At 43.7% G+C, this 17,182-nt stretch overlaps 1 protein-coding gene across 1 annotated transcript in view; it reads right to left on the reverse strand.

Moving 5' to 3' along the window:
• Window positions 1–1,315: 1,315 nt before the first annotated feature.
• Window positions 1,316–17,182, reverse strand: part of LOC108497629 (transmembrane protein 132C-like) — a 134,398-nt gene continuing 118,531 nt past the window's right edge. The window contains exons 5-8 of the mRNA XM_017815380.1: window positions 15,166–15,371; window positions 14,467–14,740; window positions 13,206–13,397; window positions 1,316–4,402 (exon numbers count right to left, since the gene is read on the reverse strand). Coding sequence (XP_017670869.1) covers window positions 3,203–4,402; window positions 13,206–13,397; window positions 14,467–14,740; window positions 15,166–15,371 — 1,872 coding nt within the window. The 3' untranslated portion in view covers window positions 1,316–3,202. The remainder of the gene's footprint in view (window positions 4,403–13,205; window positions 13,398–14,466; window positions 14,741–15,165; window positions 15,372–17,182) is intronic.

Genomic DNA, 17,182 nt, shown 5'->3' on the forward strand with positions numbered 1-17,182 from the left:
TTTTTATCCTTTACAACTGGGAGTCACCGAGCTTCTCAGATGAAAGGCTCTCCTCTAAGTGCAAATTATTATTAATGAATTTCCATCTTGGCTCCTTGACAGAAAAACATACCTTGGAGCATGTTATCTTTGCAGCCATGCACCCCTGGCACCCGCAGATTCCCTCTCCTGGCAAGTGAGGCACAGTGACAGGAAGGATGCTCAGGCAGCTCTCTGTGCCCCATCCCAGTGCCTCTGCAACAGCAAAGCTTCAGAAATGTAAATCCTGGCATTTGACCCAATGAGAATTTCTCAAATACACGATATTTCACACCCCGGTGGTTTCCTCCCTGCTGAGATGATCATTTATGGTGGCTCGCTGAGAACTGGGCTTTGACAGAATTTTTTGGTCAGCGGAAGACAAATTGAAAAATTTCAGTCTCTGCCTCTGAAGCACCATGTCCTGCAGCTTCAGAAAAATTAAATGCGAAGGCAGGGCTGAGTTTTTCCCTTTTTTTTTACCTCCCTCTGTTGTCTCTTCAAATACAGCCTGTCCTCCTCTGCAAAGACCGTGCAGTTTTGACACCATGCTCCTGTCCAGCCACCAGCACTGGGTTCCTGAGGGTCCCATCCCTTGTATGTGCTGTGTACCAGGGCTGAGCGACACACGAACAAGCCTCCCTAAAAATGCACTTGGAACAATCACATTCTGTGCTAGCACAGCGTGTTATTTTTGCTTGAATACTGTATTTCTTGCTCCTCTGCTGTGGTATTTTGCAGCTCTGTGCTGTAAATGCCTTTTTCACCTCAGAGCCACCTGTGCTCCCCCAGGAAGATATACGGATCCCTGAGGTGTGGCTGATGCATCGCTGTGCTCAGCTTGTAAAGTAGCTGGGGGTCCTCTGGGACTGAGGGTGCTTTGTACATGTCAGTTGTGATTCACTGAAACCTGCTTCCATCTGAACCCGCCGTATCAATCAGAGAAGCCACGTAATTAATTATGACTGGGCTGCACGGACGTTGCTCACGTCGGGAGCCCGAGCGCTGGAGCTGCTCGTGCTGATGGTGGGCACGAGGATGAACAAGATGAATAGTGACACTGCCCTGAACTGTGCCTGGCTGCTGTCTTCTCCTGCCATCCATCATCATCACCACACGTTGGCTGGGAAGGGGAAGCACTTCACAAAGGAAGGGTCAGGGCGGCGAAAAAACTTTCATACGTCTCTATTCTCTCCTCAGAAAGCAGCTTAAACCGTGTTTCTGTCGGGCAGGGGATGCAGTATTTGAACACAGAAATGACAGCAGGAGCCCCCTCCCCTCAGAAAAGAGAGGTTAATTTGTCAAGCCATGTAAAGCATTTTAATTACAATTCGTATAACATGTATAAATAAATATTACATTCTTTCAGTCTACAATGCATACTAGGCATATCTTGTTAAAATGTCCATCTATGTTACTGGGTGGCAGGATTGATTTTGTCCAAGTAAAAAAAAAAAACCAAAAAACAAACTACTGAGTTTAGTAATTAAAAAAAACCCCAAAACAACGAAATACATGGTAAAGACAGGACAATGCAAGTGCTTCTGGCTAACAGTCAGGACATAATACTGCTTTGCAAAGGCTGGGTATACCATCTTCCTTTTAGTTAGGAGAGGTTTTGGATGACAGTGGTTTCCTCATTGTATAGATTTTGATCTGTGTCCTCCATTAATGGGAACTGGCACTGAGTCAACACAGTTCTGCCAGTTTACACCACGAATTAAAACTCTATTTTGTATTTGCTTCCGATTTATTACTGGGTCGGTATTTGTTTTTTCAAAACATCAGCTTTACAATCTAGTCTAAAACTTTCAGTCTTAGCTGGTCCAATGGCAAAAAAAAAAAAAAATCTATAAAATAGCTCCAGGTATTTCTTGGTCTTGCTTCAGCAATATTCCCCTCCCTCCCCCCCAACAGTCTGTCCAGAGGCCAGCTCTCCCAGTACAAGGAAATAAAAGTTTGGGGGCAATCAGTGTCTTTCTGTCCACTCTTCTTCTGGCTTTCAGAGCTTGATGAGAGCTGGTGGCATTAGAATAAACAGAAAATTACAGCACAAAATTATGAATTCATGAACTTGGCAAAAAAACCCAAAACAAACCAAACTAAAATCCAGGCTGTACATATTTGGCCTGTGATGGTCTCAGTTCCAGGTACATTTAAAATGCACCAGTGGGGAGCTCCCATCCTTGGTACTTCTAAAAGCTAAAATAAAACAGCACCTTCTTCCCTTGGTGAAAAGTAGGAACTTTGGTTGTGGAAATTTAAAACGAGCAACTAAAGAAACAATCCAAACCTGAAAGGAAAATGAATACTTCTTCCAAACAGAACATCTTTCTAGCTAAGGGTGAAATGGAGGCTTAGGCTTTCAGAAGAGACACCACACGGAAATTATTAGTCAATACTTATCCCTTGAATTCTTTAAATGACAGGAGACTATTTATAGCTAACTTGGATGTTCTTGGCCCATTGCGAACTTAAAGAATTTTAAATTTTCCTGTTTTCAAGATATTTAAAAGAAAAATACAAGAGGGAAATATATTCTGTTTCAATTTACAAGACAAACGGAAAGGTAAAAATAAAAATACCAGGTAATTTCTTCCTCCTTCATGTGTAATGCCAAAGACACATCTTCACTTCAAATGAAGGAATAAAAAGAAATGGCTCGAGTAACAATCTAAAAAGTCTCCTTGTGGGTCATATGCCCATAATTGTGATGTTTTACTGGAAATAGAAAAAGTTATTGTTTGTCTCTTGCTTATTGTTTTCATGCTCTTATATTCTCTCATTTCTTTTTGCAGATATTTTTTTGGTACTTTGAAACAATACTATCATTATTATTTGTATGACCCATAAAATGAATTTTCACAACCTCATCTTGTCCAGTTCATCATATTGGTCACACCATTTCCTTGTTCCTTTCTGCTATTTAGATCCCACTTCCTAAATCCATGAGTAGCAGAATAACCACTGGAAAAAAAAACCAAAACAAAGTGAAAAAAAAAAAACCCAAACAAAAACAAACCATGGACAGTTTGGCAAATTTCTTTCCCTGATTATAAAAACTGCCTCATCATTTCTCCTGGTGATCCCTTCCCCTCCCCCTCTCCTGTCCCAATATATACTGTAGAACTGAAGGCATCAAGGTGTGGTTAAACCCCCCCCAAAAAAAAAAACCAGCGAGGAGCTACACTTTGTCTTTGAACTTCTCCATGTAGTTTCGTATCTCTTTGGAGTCCCCCAGGTCCATATCCTGGCACACCCACTTAATGTCATCGTCATTGCTACTCAGGATTGAGTTGACAGTGGGACAGCCGTCGTCGGGCGGGATGGTTGTGAACGTGGTGAATTTTACCCGCTTCCGTTTGGATGTTGGCGAATGTAAACCTTCCGATTTCTGTTCCTTCCCCGGCTTGCCCCCCGAGTCTGCACACCTGTGGACCTGGCCCTGGATGTTCTTCTGAGCACTGCCATTGAGGAGCTGGTTGCTCTCCTCGCTGCCCGAGCCCCGGTCAATAATGGTCGTGTGCTCGTCCTGCTGAGGCGACGCATCTGCCGTGTTCTCCAGCAGTTCTGCCTCGTTCCCCAGCCACACCCAGTCATGGGAATGGGTCATGGTGGTCTGTCCTTCCACCAGGACCTGCTTGTGGCGGTACTTCAGTGCAAATGTTGCACAGTTTATTAGGAAGACTAGAATTGCCAGGCAGAAGACCCCCAGCAGCGCGTACATCCCGATCTCCAGATCACTAAGGCCCCTGGGTGTCTGCACCAGGTCGCTGTCCTCTACACCTGCACTGCCCTTGGGGAGGTCCACTTGAGCAGGGAAGTTGGTGAAGTCTATGGGAATGTTCTGCAGCTGGCTGTCATCCGAGAGTTTGCCGCCGTCCAGCCTGTTGTTTTTGAGGACCTTGTTCTTCAGGATGGATTTTGCCGTGGTGCTGGCTTTCCTGACCGAGCCCTCCTCCCTCTCCGCCGAGGAGCCGCCGTAGTACCGCCCGTCCTGGCCGTAGCGCTCCTGCTCCGACGCTTTGTGCCGCCGGTCGCTCGCGTGGTTCTCGATCTCGTCGGCGTCGTAATCCCCGCCCGCATCAGAGTCCGCGTCGTTCTGGCCAAACTTCACCTTGATGTTGCCACTCCCCACAGCCAGAACGCTCTTCCTCTTGGACTTCTGGCAGGCTTCGGAGATCATCATGTCCACCTTGATTAACGTGCCCTGGCCTTCACCTTCCGCTGCCACAACCGGCCACCTGAAGGCAGCGCTGTGGTGGGTGGAGACGACGCCTTCATCCAGTGACACGGCAGAGAGGGAGAAGTCCTTGGGGTCGTAAATGTCCAGGGGAGTAACAGAGCTGTCACTGAACTGGATCCAGGTGCTCACTACAGCTTCCTGAAAAGAGAAGGGTATGGTTAAAGGCAGGCTCTTAAATAAAACAGCTCAACCCACTGCGGCTCATCAATCTCTCAGCTCGGAATGGCAGCTGGAGGAAATGGAAAACGGTGGCTCTGCACTGCGTTTAAAGCAAACCAACCTTCAGCTGATGGGGCAGAAAATTGGCCACATTTTTTCACTAAAGGTTCCACTGTTATCCTTCCTGCAAATGTTTTGCAAAAGAACATATAAAATAATTGATATGAGATGTCCGTGATACCAAAGTGCCCATTAACAAGCTACAGTTTTACATGATTTATAAAGAAAGTAATTCTCGTCATACAAAAGCTGGAAGAGGCAAACCAGAAAAATGACTGGAGGCACTTGACAGAACACTCATTTTCTTCATGTTCCCCATGCACAGGTGTAATGGGGAGCTGTCAAGTTAAGCAGGGCACAAATATCTTGGCAGGAATAAGGAGCTACCAGAGTATCTTGGAAATAGTCGGAGCAGAAGATTCACCTGAAAGAAAAAGACTCAGAAAACAATTGTCATTTTGCTGGTTTTAAGTAAAACATGCTTTATCCTTGAGATAATTAAAAAGTCCACTGCATTTTTGTGCCAAGAAGAGGAGGATGGGAATTCTGGCATGATCTATACAATAAAAATACAAATGGCCTGGATTTAATTGGACTGTCTTTGTTCTCTGCAGGTAGCACTGTTAGAAGTCATCATTAGAAGCAAACACAAAGCCAGAGGTCAGCTCTTTGCCATTTGAAATCCCATCCAGATGATACAGATATTTACTTCTCCACGTCTCAGTAGCTTTCTTTGCAGGAAATGTCTTTAATTTTTTATTTGTTCCATGTCTTGCCTGTTCAGGCAGCAGACAGGCAGGCAGATTGCCCGAGTGCAACTTCTCACAAAAGTGAAGTTCTTTTCTTCCCACACTTAAACCACAAACGGCCCTAATAACTTTACACTTGGGTACGTCAGAACAACTGGGCTGAAAATCACCACTGGGGAAAAATATTGCCACCCTCTTAATGTCCAGTCATAATAGAAATTTACAACTTAATATGGATTTCAATTGGCTACAATTTGTTACACCATGGTTACAAACAAAGGGAATTGCTACCCTTCCAGTTAAATTTAAAGCTTTTCAGTGAAAACAGCAAGGGGCATCTAGCTGTGCAGAAGGTTGGACCATACTGAATATTTGATTTCCAAAGCACTATCAGCAAGTTCTCGAGGGGCTGAAAGAAGAAAAATAAGTTGTGGCACAACAGGAAAGAAGGCAAAGTTCTTGGTGATTCAAATGTACTTCAAACAGCTGAAACGGAGCCAGGGTAACCCAGGAACTGGGGAAGCTGAACTGTGTAAGGAAACGAAACCAGCTGATCTTTCATTAGACAAAAAACCCTGAAATGGCTGAACAGACAGAAACACAAAGCTACAGGCCACAGCTCGAATTCATATCACAGAAATCTACAGCAGAGCAAACCCGGTCGTAGGAAAGTAAAGGATTTTTTTTTTTTAATGGGTATGTGTAAAGAGGAAAAGATTCATCTCCTCTGGCAATTCAACACCCTGTTGCCTTCCTTCTCCCTAAAACAAGAGGTCAGCCTCGTGTACCACTGGGGAGGTGTGGAAGATACACTTAATTTTTCATCAACCTAAAGAAGGAAAAAACACCAGCATCATTTCAAGCACATTATCACAACAGGCCTGGCACTGCCTGCCAGTGCTGCTCTGTTTTGGAGAGCAGAATGAGAAAATAAGTGCAACATTTGTCCAGCTAAGGCTGGAAATTATGAGACCTGTGCCTCCTCCCAGCTCTGCTGGGGACATCCATAGCTCCACATCTCTGCAAAAGGATTTGCATCACCAAATCCTTGGTGTATTCCCTGGCAGCCAAACCCAGCACACCTGGCACTGCAGGGCCCCAGCTGTGCAAGCAGGTTTCCTTGGTGGTACAACAGCACCTTTGAGGGATCTGGAGGTCCTGTCCAGACACTGGAGAGGAACACACATGACAAGCCATATATTCTTCTTTCCTGTCTTCTTCATCCCTGTTTGTTTTTCTTATCTTGATGCCTTTCAGCTTTATCAACCCTCAGGTACCTTCCATGTGCAGAAGTAGCCAGCATGGAAAAAATCAGCCCAAATGGCCAGAATCTGACAAAGTTGCAAGCAACTTCAAAACAACTTCTATTCTTTATGCTATTTCTCTACTATTCTGCATTCCCAGTTTTATGAAGCGGAGACAGAGAAAAATGAAGTGGCAGTCACTGAAATCTGCAGGCACACATGTGATTTACTGCAGATAACAGAGGTGTGCAATGGCTTAGCCATTATTTTCAACCAGCACTGACGCTTTTTATTTCCAAGAGAGCCTTTCTTTAAAAGAAGAACCATTTTTTTCACAACACAACGTTGTCATGCTCATACTATGGACAGCATTAATTAAAAGGGAAAGAAAACCAATGAAAGAAAGATGGAGAGAATTTAAAATCCTGCTAAAATATACTGTATCAGCCCAAATATTCTACTTGGCAAGAGATCACCTCCTCTCATTCACATTGGTAAAGAAAAGGCAAAGGCAGGGGAAGGAAGTGAATTTCCCAAATGATTATAAATTCTGAAAAGCAAAAAAGAAAAAAAAAAAAAGAAAGAAAAAAATAAATGATTTAGTACCACATCCTTCAAGGAGCCATTTCTGCAAATCCTGTGTACAGCATCAATAAATCCCCTCCCAGTCTCTGACAAGGTCCTCCAGTTACCATCAGCAGATGAAGACGGATTGGAGCCTTCTTACCTGCAAAGTTGCTGCCCCTACTCTGATGCCCTCAACACTGAGGTGACAAATGCTTGTGTTCTTTAATTATGAAGCATAAATAAAGAGTTTGAGGGATTATCCTGCTCTCTGGTCTTTCTTTCCTCCACTTTTCCAGTCTCTTCTCTTCACATATTCACGCACACACACCCACACACACGTGCTCAGCTGCACTCCCAGAACAAATGAACCACAAAGACACAGCAGTGCCCATGTTTCCTGGAGAACAGGATGTCTGTATGGTGACTGTGATGATGTGAAGTGAGTCAGATAACGTACATTAGATCATGTTAGTGACAGCAAAATCCAGTCCAAGGGAGATGAAGAAACTGCTTCCCACAACCACTGTTCATAATCATCAGGCTTTCATTAAACACATAAAACCCTTCCTTTATCAAGACACATTTTGAACTAATATTGAACCTGATTTTGTCTACAATTTTCCTTGTGTCTTTGCTGTTCTCTTCCCCCATTCCAGGTGTAACTTTAGCAAGGTGGCCAGCTCTTGATCTGGTGGCAGTTCCACCACCCTTTCTGGCCTTGAATCACATGGTGGCTCATCAGTCCAAAGATGCCACTTGATAAATCTTCTTGTATAAACTCGCATTTTGCTTTTTGTTCATAGTTTTATCTCCCTTGTTATCCACTTGTAATGTTTAGGTGGGTAAAACAAAGGGGAAAATTACAAGGAGAGAAAAGTAACATGGCACTAATGGAAACCAACATTCCCAGAGGAACTTTGTATTTCCTGACCTGAAATGCTCCAAAGCCTGCCATGAGTCACCACAAACACTGTTTTTTGCTGGCTATATCTGTTCCACCTAGATAAAACAGGGAGGTTCACACACCAAAAGGCAACCTGAATGCAGGGAGCAGAGCTGGTTTGGAAGCTCAGCAGAAAGCCCATCAACCAGAGATCTAATGAGTTCCTCCATGCTGGGACTTGCATGAGTTGCCTCTGGAAATCTGGGAGCCACAGTGATGATTATTTTTCCCTCTAAAGCATCACAGAGCATTTGAAAGTCTGCTTATCTCAGGACGTTCCACTGAGCCCATCTGTAGCATCACTGTCAGTGATTGCAGTGTCCTTCAACACCCCCACACCAGGGCTGTCTCATGCTTCAAGCAAAAAATAGGGGAATAAAGTTTGTAGGACTGGTTCCATTTTAGAGAATCCTGCTGCTTAGAAACACAGATGTGAAGATTGATCAGTATATTTGATTTGATTCCACGCTCAGAATAAAGAGGCCTTTTAATGGTCTTTATTCACTACAGCACGAATAAAAGTATTTGTGGATAAGCCCTCAATTGCTGGGGTCAGCTGCAATGGTCCTGGAGAGAGGCAGGACACCAAAGGAAAGAAATGGATGGCTCTGCAGAAAACAAATACATCCCTCCCTCAAATAAAGGCAAGGGGATACTGTTCTCAGCAGCTCGTACCAGACCAGCTCTGATTGTTCTGTCTGGGGACTGGAATGCTGAAATGGATTTCCCTCGCAGTTTTATCACATGAAATATCAAAGTATTACATGTGCATTTATTTTTAAGCCTGTGGCTTGTGTAGTAAAAATTGGGCTTGATGGTTATGATGTGGAAATGAAAGGCAGCCAAGACTCAGATCTTAATTCAAACCATGCATTCCCCCACTGTGTATTTCTTTCTCTCCTTTTTGTCCAATCTGCTAATGTGACATTCCTTTCCAGTGGGAATTTGCTTGTATTTGCAAGAGAATTCAGATTCTTATCTAACAATACATCCTTTCTCCCTTTCCCATACTGCTTAATTCCTTTGTCTTTCTTGTGAGCCACTACACTGCTCTGTCAGTTTAAAGAAGACATAAATACAATTTAAGTGTAACTTATACTGCCAGGATGGGGTAATGAATCCACACCATAAAAATACTCCTAATGTCTGTTACTTAACTGTGAGGTGTCAGTGAATTCTCAGAACTGGTTTGCATGAAGGACATAAGCTAAAAGAGACAATCCAAAAAGCAGGGACATGGGAGTAACTCCAGCTTGTCACCCTGACCCAGGTGGTGCTCAGCTCGTGTCCCATCAGAGTGAGGACAGACATCCATATCCTCAGGGTTGGATCATGTCACTGATGTCAACAGGCACCACACCTGAAACAGGCCTCTAGAAAGCACTAACATTGTTCTTTTTCCCTAAGAAAATGTCTGCAGTTTGTCAGTAGCACTGGGAGATACATTAATACACACAGCTGATTATTAAAGGGGTTTTTTTATTTCTTCACTGGCCCATTTCAGTTCATCAGACCCCATCCAACACCCTACAGCGACAAAAAAATGGATGTAACTGTGGTTTTCCCTGCAGAGCCAGCTGAGATTTGAGAGTTCTTGAAGCTCACTTAAATCAGAAAACACTTAAACACTGTAGGTTTTCTTTTATTTACATTTTGGAGAAGCCTTTATGGTGACAGTGCTGATTTTAACAACCATCAGCAAGCCAAATGGAACAGCTTTCCTACCTGAGCAGATGGCCACTAAAAATAGATTACTCACAGCTACAGTTTCCAAATATTTAGAAGATATTTCATCTTTGATATTTAAAAGTTGGTCAGCCTGTGTCTATTTCTAGGCACCTAAATCAGTGATCCACTTCTCAGTGGTGATGAGCTCCCCACTGATTTAAAAAAAAGAATGGGCTCAGAATCTTTCAAGGTCACCTTGTCACAGCAGGTAATTAGTTGCCCAGCTATAGATAAAGATATCTAATTTAAGGCATCCAAGATAAAAAAAAAATGAGCTTATCTTCTTTAGATTTCTGAGTATTTGGAGAAACTGCCAACTTTTCAGGACTCGTGTTTTGGCTGCTTTGTGCTACTTATGCAGAACATGTTGTGGTCATTATAATCAAGGAACTAATCTAGTCATTATAGTCACTGAAAGAAAGCCACGGCAAAAACTCTGAATTCACTCCTAGGATATTGAAAGAGCCATAACAGCACAATGTGTGTGATATTTTATGCCTGGCACTGCACTCCACAGATGCACTGCTGACTGTGCTGGGGACAATACTGAGCCTGCCACAGCTCCAATTCCCCAAGGGCATCTGCTAGGCTGTGCTGGAGCTTGGCTGTTGGGGGTTCTAAAGTGGAGCTAAAGGAAAACACTTGACTAAGAACACATTGACTGTTTTTTCCATATGACGATGCTGAGACACACACAATCATTCCTGAGAAAAATAAAACCTTCAGCTGTCTCAACTGTTATTTTTTTCAGTTGCATCAGTAAGGTTTGCATGAGTTATCTGGGCCTTTTTATAAACTTGTTTGAGAGGAAAAGACACACAACCAATGAAGTCCTCACAACATTCAAGTATATGCTTAGTTCTGGGCTGTCTCGTTGGAAAAAACCCTTTCAAAAGGGCTTGATTTTCACAAAACACTCAGCATTTGCCTTCAGAATTCCAGCTCCGAAAGGATCTCAGCTGATACACTCCAAATCATGAGTCACTTCTTGCAAAATTTAGCCACAAGCATTCCTACATTTGCATTAATTTTTCTAAGGGAAAGTTACTTAAATGTTATATCCTTCATTCAAACTGCAAACGAAAGGAAAAGATGTCTGTGACTCCTATGCTATTTCCTTTAATGCAGTGTGAAATCTATTCCTGTCTTATTTTTTGGGTGATGCAGATGCAAAGTCTTTTTAACAGCCCTTCCTTGGGCAAGCCCTGTCTATAGGCTGAGTAAGGTTTAGGCTTGAGAACAAATGAGTGGCTTACAATAGGTAGAAAGTGAATTGTGCAGTGTGTGGAATCACTTCAGGCCTCAAAGGCACAAAGTGCCCCAGAAACCAGGGACTGTGCTCAGGACCCTCAGTGACCCAGCACAACCAGGGTCAGGACTTCAGCTGGAACTGACCCTCACAAATTCCCAAAGTGAGGAGTGATGCTCCCAGCAAAACCTTTCATAGGGAAAGAGGCAGGACACTTCTCTCTCTCTGGGTGAGGAGGAGGTGGTGGGAAGGCAGGCAGAGGCAATGGGGGTGGGCAGGCTCCAGATTGGAGGGGCTGGGAGGAGAGGCAGAGCCTGAAGTGGGAATCCACAAGAACATCCTGCTCTGGGTGTGCAGGAAACTGTGACAGAAGGCACCAAGCACAGAAGGAGCGGGAAAACCTGACTAATTTGGGACCACTACTAACAACCAGATTTCCTTGAGCATTCCAGATCCTGGTGCAGAGAAGGCTTTCCACTGCCTTCTAATAGAGTGTAGGTTTTGGGGATTTTTGCAGATGGAGTCTGGAGAAGAAACAAGAGATTTTTGACTTCTATAACTGAGAAAAAGGTGCTTGACTGGCTCTGGCCTCCTGTTTTAGAGTTGGTATCTTCACCACAGTGTGAACAGCAGGCCCAGGACGAGGTCAGCAGGACAGCAGCACTGCCCAGCAGCCCTGTCCAGCTCTGAGGATTGCTCAGAACCAGAGCCTGGCATGCCCAGTCACTTCTGTATCAGAAATGTGCCACTCTGAGGATCCTGAAATGGCCTTACAGAGGAACATCAGCTTAAACAAAATACTTCACTAAAATCGTTTCATAACACAGATGCCGAGAAAAATAATTTCAAAGCAAACCATGTTTACACATTTTCACTCTTCTGAATTCCTTCATAACTTGCCAATTGAAGTGATACATAATGACATGTCACATCATCCTGCCAGGCCATGAACAACAGGATGTGCACTACTGAAATGCCCCAGCTCAATATGCCATAACCTGATGTTCATAAATACCTTTACACACTCAGGACAGATCATCTATGTATCTGAGAAGCTGATAAAACATCTGGGCAGCATTTCCAGATTCACAAGCTCTTTTATCTGCAATCAAAGCCATGATTCTTCCAATGCTGCTGCAGGACTAATGGTGCTGTGTCCTACAGAACAGGATTGGGTTAGGAAGGCTTCAGTTTTTGTTTTTACAGTCTTTGTCTGAAGACAATGTGTCAGATGTGGTTTTCTAAGCCCTGAAAAAGGGTATAAATGGGTTAACTACATCAGATTCTTATGTTTACAGGATGCAGTAAATGGAACAGATGGGCAACGTGTCCTTCTAGTTTGGACATTTTCCTGTCACTAAGTTATAAAACAAACTAAATTATTTTTATGTTGCAGAAAATTAGGTAGCAATTATCATGAAAATGGGCCATAAAACTTGACTTGAGATCTCTCCCTATCTATGTGAGATGAAAAGAAGTTTCTGCCAGAGGAGTAGGTGTGGACAGACTTAATTGCATGGTCCTCAGTCCCAACCTTCAAATCAACTGCCTGAAACAGAGCTTGTTCCACTGCTACTGACCCTTGGATTTAATCTGTGTCAGAGTGACTGTTTGACTTGATTTGGTGGTGCTCTCCAATATTCTTTTCCACAGGGGTTGTGACCTGAAACATGCTGTTTGAAAGACCCCCTCTACAGAGATGGGAATTTGCTGGCTAAATTAAGTAGGATCAGCACATGAACTGGATGATGAACCCCCCCAAAATCCATATCAAAAATAAGTAAGGAGCCCAGCAGTCTGTCATGACTCCAAGAGGGAAAAGAAATTTATCTGGCCATCTTCTGCCTCTATTTTACAGCTCTTCAAAATATTAAATTGCCACACACAGAACTCTGTGCTCTCAGGCAAGGAAAACAAGGGCATGTTCACACAGCAAACCAGGATCACTGTCCAGAGACTGCCTGTGCAGCAAAAATAACTGAGGTCCATTATTTAAAGAAAGGGTTTTAAAAATATAAGTATTCAGTGTAGTTAGAACTTTTACTGTAGACAAAGTCCGTATTCCAGAATATCCAAATTCCAGAATATCTCCAGAGGAAAGCAATTAACATGGACACGGACCACACCTACATTTTAAAGTCTAACTTCTAAACTTGTTATGAACTATATATATTACATTTACATTGGTAAAACACTCCCCCATGCCAAAAGGCAACAGTAGTAAATACAGAGTGTGCACTACCTGCTTAGGAGTGTGAAGCAACTCTTGGGCAACAGTTGTAGCCATGATAGCCCGACTGCTGGCAGCACTCGGCTGGAGGAACAGTGAGAGCCCAGACACCAGCTGCACCCCAAGGTCTGTTATGGTCACTTTGTCATCCAGCACAGTCACTGTCTTCTCTGCCAGGATGGAGTCAGACAGAGGAGACAAAACCTTTGGAGAAACACAAAAGAACCAACTTAGGAAAAGGCCGATCAGTTAAAACAACCTCTCTTAAGGTTATTTCAGGGTCATCATCCCTTCTTGTCTCCAGAGCTTCATGCACAGGAAAGAACAGCAGAGCACACTGAAAAGGCAGTCTGATTTCATTAGCAGGGTTGGAAAAGCATCAGTGGAGAGGTTCTGGCTGAGAACATGGCATCCAATACTGACAGTCATCCCGTCCCACATGTCTTATTTGCATCATTTCACCAGGAGAGCTGATTTAAAACTTCCTTGCCCTGTTATTCTGTGTGCCCATATGGATGAGCTCATCAGACTTCCTGACTACTTCAAAGGGAGGTTAGAAACACCTACAATTTGTCTTTTACTTCTTGGCTTAGAAATTCTTGTTTGTCTATTTTTCTGTTTCTGATGGAACGTTAAGGTAGTAGGATATCCTTCCCTTTAAAGAAGGGCCATGCTGCTGTCTTCAGGGAACTAAGGACAGCCAGTTCATGCACATACTGACTTCTCCACCTTCCTCATCTCATATCTACAGCCTAGATTGGCTGTGTTCATTCTTAATGCATTGGCTTTGGTAAGGATTCAGCAGGGGCAGAACTGGGTGTTGGCACTTGTGCCTTTCAGGGTTATTAACCAGGCTGCACTTTTCCCCCCCTGAATTAATGTTTAAATAAATAAAATTAAACTTGGTACAATCTAAAGATCCCTGTCTCAAAAAGTCAAAACTGTGCCCATCAGCTGACTGGTGATAACCTGCACCCACATGGGGAAAGAGCTCTCTGACTTCTCACTGAGCCTGGAAATGATGCCTCTCCTAAACATCTCTGAAGGCTCTATGGCTCCCAGCTCCATGCCTTGGACCACCTCTAGCTTGGATCATTGTTGTTGGGTCAGTGCTGTGTGTGACACCCTAGGAGGTCATGGGAATGTAATGGGAGATGACCCTGTTCCACGAGAGCAGAGCACTGTATCAGACACACCACACGGAGGTTCCCTGTGGGAATGGCAGAACGTGGCAGTCACAGAATCATCAAGAACCACATCCGGAGCACGGTACCTGCATCGTCGTCATTCCTACTTCCCTTCCAATCAAGATCCTGCCCTCCTGCAGCTTGGCAATGTGAGGATCCTCCAGCTTCATAAAATCCACCACCAGGTCTGTGATGTCAAACTGCCAGTCTGAGCCCAGCAGGTAGCTCAGCTGGCCCCAGGGGCTGGAATCCTCAGCCACGAACTGGGTGAGGACCCGCACCATGGCGTGCTGGTACTGCAGGGTGCACCCCCTTCCCTTCCGCTCGTCTTCATCCTCATCATCACTGTCCCTGGTGGGCCTTGGGTTGCAAGAAAAGAAAGCATAAAGAAATTATTTCAAGAACATAAGTGAAAACTAATATTAGAGTGCTGATGGAGAGAGTACCCACTTAAATAACAGCCCTCCCTTCTGGTTTTTTGGACCACTGATGATTCTCAGCCACCTCCCATGATGAAGGACCGTACAAATGGATTATGCCACTTTTTGCTCTAAGCTGGCACGTCCAAACAACAACTCTGTAAGTGGACCAAGTGCCCAAGACAAGACACATGCACAGAATCAAAAATCCCACAGATTTTAAAAGCCTTATTGTACCTGCAGATGTCCAGAGCAAAGCTGGGGATTCCAGGACTGCTGCTCCTCAGGGAAAGATGCTGCATTTTGGGTGCAGGTGCTGCATTCATTTTACAAACCGGCCAAGAAATTTAGCAAACTCAAACCCACCTTTTGTTGGAAACAACTGGGACTCTCCAGCCTTTGATCTGGCTCAGTTCTGTGTCCGAAATGTCGATCTGAAGGGGCAGGCGTGGAACCCAGACCGTGATCTGCAGAGGAGCGCTCAGATACTGGTAGGTGAAGTTCACAAGTGCATTCACCTTGCCTTTCATTTCTTTGCCATTGACAAAAACATAGTCACATCTGTCAGAAACCTAAGGGAGGGGGAAGAGAGAGAGAGGAAGAAGAAAAGGTAATCACTGCAACAAAACAAGCTCAAAGTGCAACCCCGGCAGCTCAAAACCAAAAACAAACAGAAAAGGCTCCCTTCTCTTTATGCATGTTAATGATGGCCTTTTACAATGGGAGCAGCTGAACACAAAAATCCTTCATTGGCTCAGGAGGCATAATTATGCTGGAGATGCCTAAAGACTGGGTACTATTTCTGAAGCCGGCGGTTGATTTTCCGTTTGTGAGCAGCGAGCCCATCGCAGTGCTGGGGAATTTTTAATGAGTGAGGCTCCTTCACAGCTTTGTCAAGAGGAACCCAACAAACCCAAACAGGTCTCCACAGAGGCAAGATGTGAATCACAGCTCTACCCTGATGATGACCTTCATTGTGGGGGTGACGTTGCTTTCAGTCCCCAGGACAAAGCTGGCTCTGCAGTAGATTTCAGCCACTGAAGGGTAACAGAAATCTACTCGTTTCCTCTGCAATAAACATTATCTGTTTATAAATGTTTACATTTTTATTAAAGCTGTAACGTATTTCTAAACACTACAGTAGATTTATCATTATATGTAAATGCTGTCCTGAAATATAAGCAAGCATTATCATAGTCATGTAAGAGTTATACCAGTAATCACTTCTTTAATCAATGTTGTAATTTACAGACCATTGAGTTTTCTCATTTATTACGTTACTGAGTACTAGTGATAAAATCACTCCTGAATATATAAATCATTAAGAGGGATGCAGATAGTATGAAGTGACTCCATGTGATAAAGTCATTGTCATTTCTATTCCTAAAGGTGTCATAAATGTCTGGGGAAATCCTGTGGCACATTAATCATACATTAAGTGGCGAGCAATGGGAGCTGTTACATTACTAAATGAGCTGGTATGTCTGCAGAAATTAACAGCAAACCCAGCAGATCTCGACTCCTCCTCTTGCTCCCGTCCTGTCAGAATTCTATTTCATCACCCATAATGAGCATTGTTAATGGTGGCAATGCATTTCCCCACCTGAACATATATTTAGATTATCATCTGCTCCTTTTTATCCCCGCTCCCATTCCCAATACCATTTTATTCAAATGAAGATTATCAGCTGGAAATGCCTGTGTCCCCAGGCTAATCAGACAGATGCATGTCCCCCGGGACCACAGACACAGGAGCTAAACTGTTCCCAGTTCAACATACACATCCCATTTGTATCCTCTTTTGGGTTTAGGCACTGCTCATATTCTGGTAAAATATTTGATGGTGAGATTGCAAAAACCAACTTCAGAGAACATAATACAAGCATTTCTATGATGCATTCCCTAAGAGGGTTATTCTGGCAGAATTACTGTCTCTCTTACTGAAGCTGCCTGTGTCTCTCCACCAGAGATGAAGACCCTACAAAGTCTCTTAGACCAGATACCTAATCTCTAGATGGCTGAAGTTAAAAGGAATCACATGTAAATAATATACCACACATGAATGTCGCCTATGGCAGAACATCCTCAACGAAGTTCAAGGTACAAGGGAGCCCTGGCTGATACAGACTCGAATTTCTGTCTTCCTCTGTGACCTCAGGAAACTCAATTCCATTCTTTCTGTCCAATCCCCTCCCCAGTGTAAACACCACAACCCAGGGAGCCATGGTCAGCCAGAGTCAGAGAACTGTAACTGCACTTGGAGCACAGAACAACCTCTAGAGCCCAATGGGAAGTGGTGAGTGTGCCTGGGGGAGAAGACACTCTGTCTGAAACATTCGACAAAGCAGCTTCAGATAAAGCTCTTGGTTCTCCAGCCTTATCT

Source organism: Lepidothrix coronata, unplaced genomic scaffold (assembly GCF_001604755.1).
Source record: "Lepidothrix coronata isolate B3197 unplaced genomic scaffold, Lepidothrix_coronata-1.0 Scaffold51, whole genome shotgun sequence".
Lineage (NCBI taxonomy): Eukaryota > Metazoa > Chordata > Aves > Passeriformes > Pipridae > Lepidothrix > Lepidothrix coronata.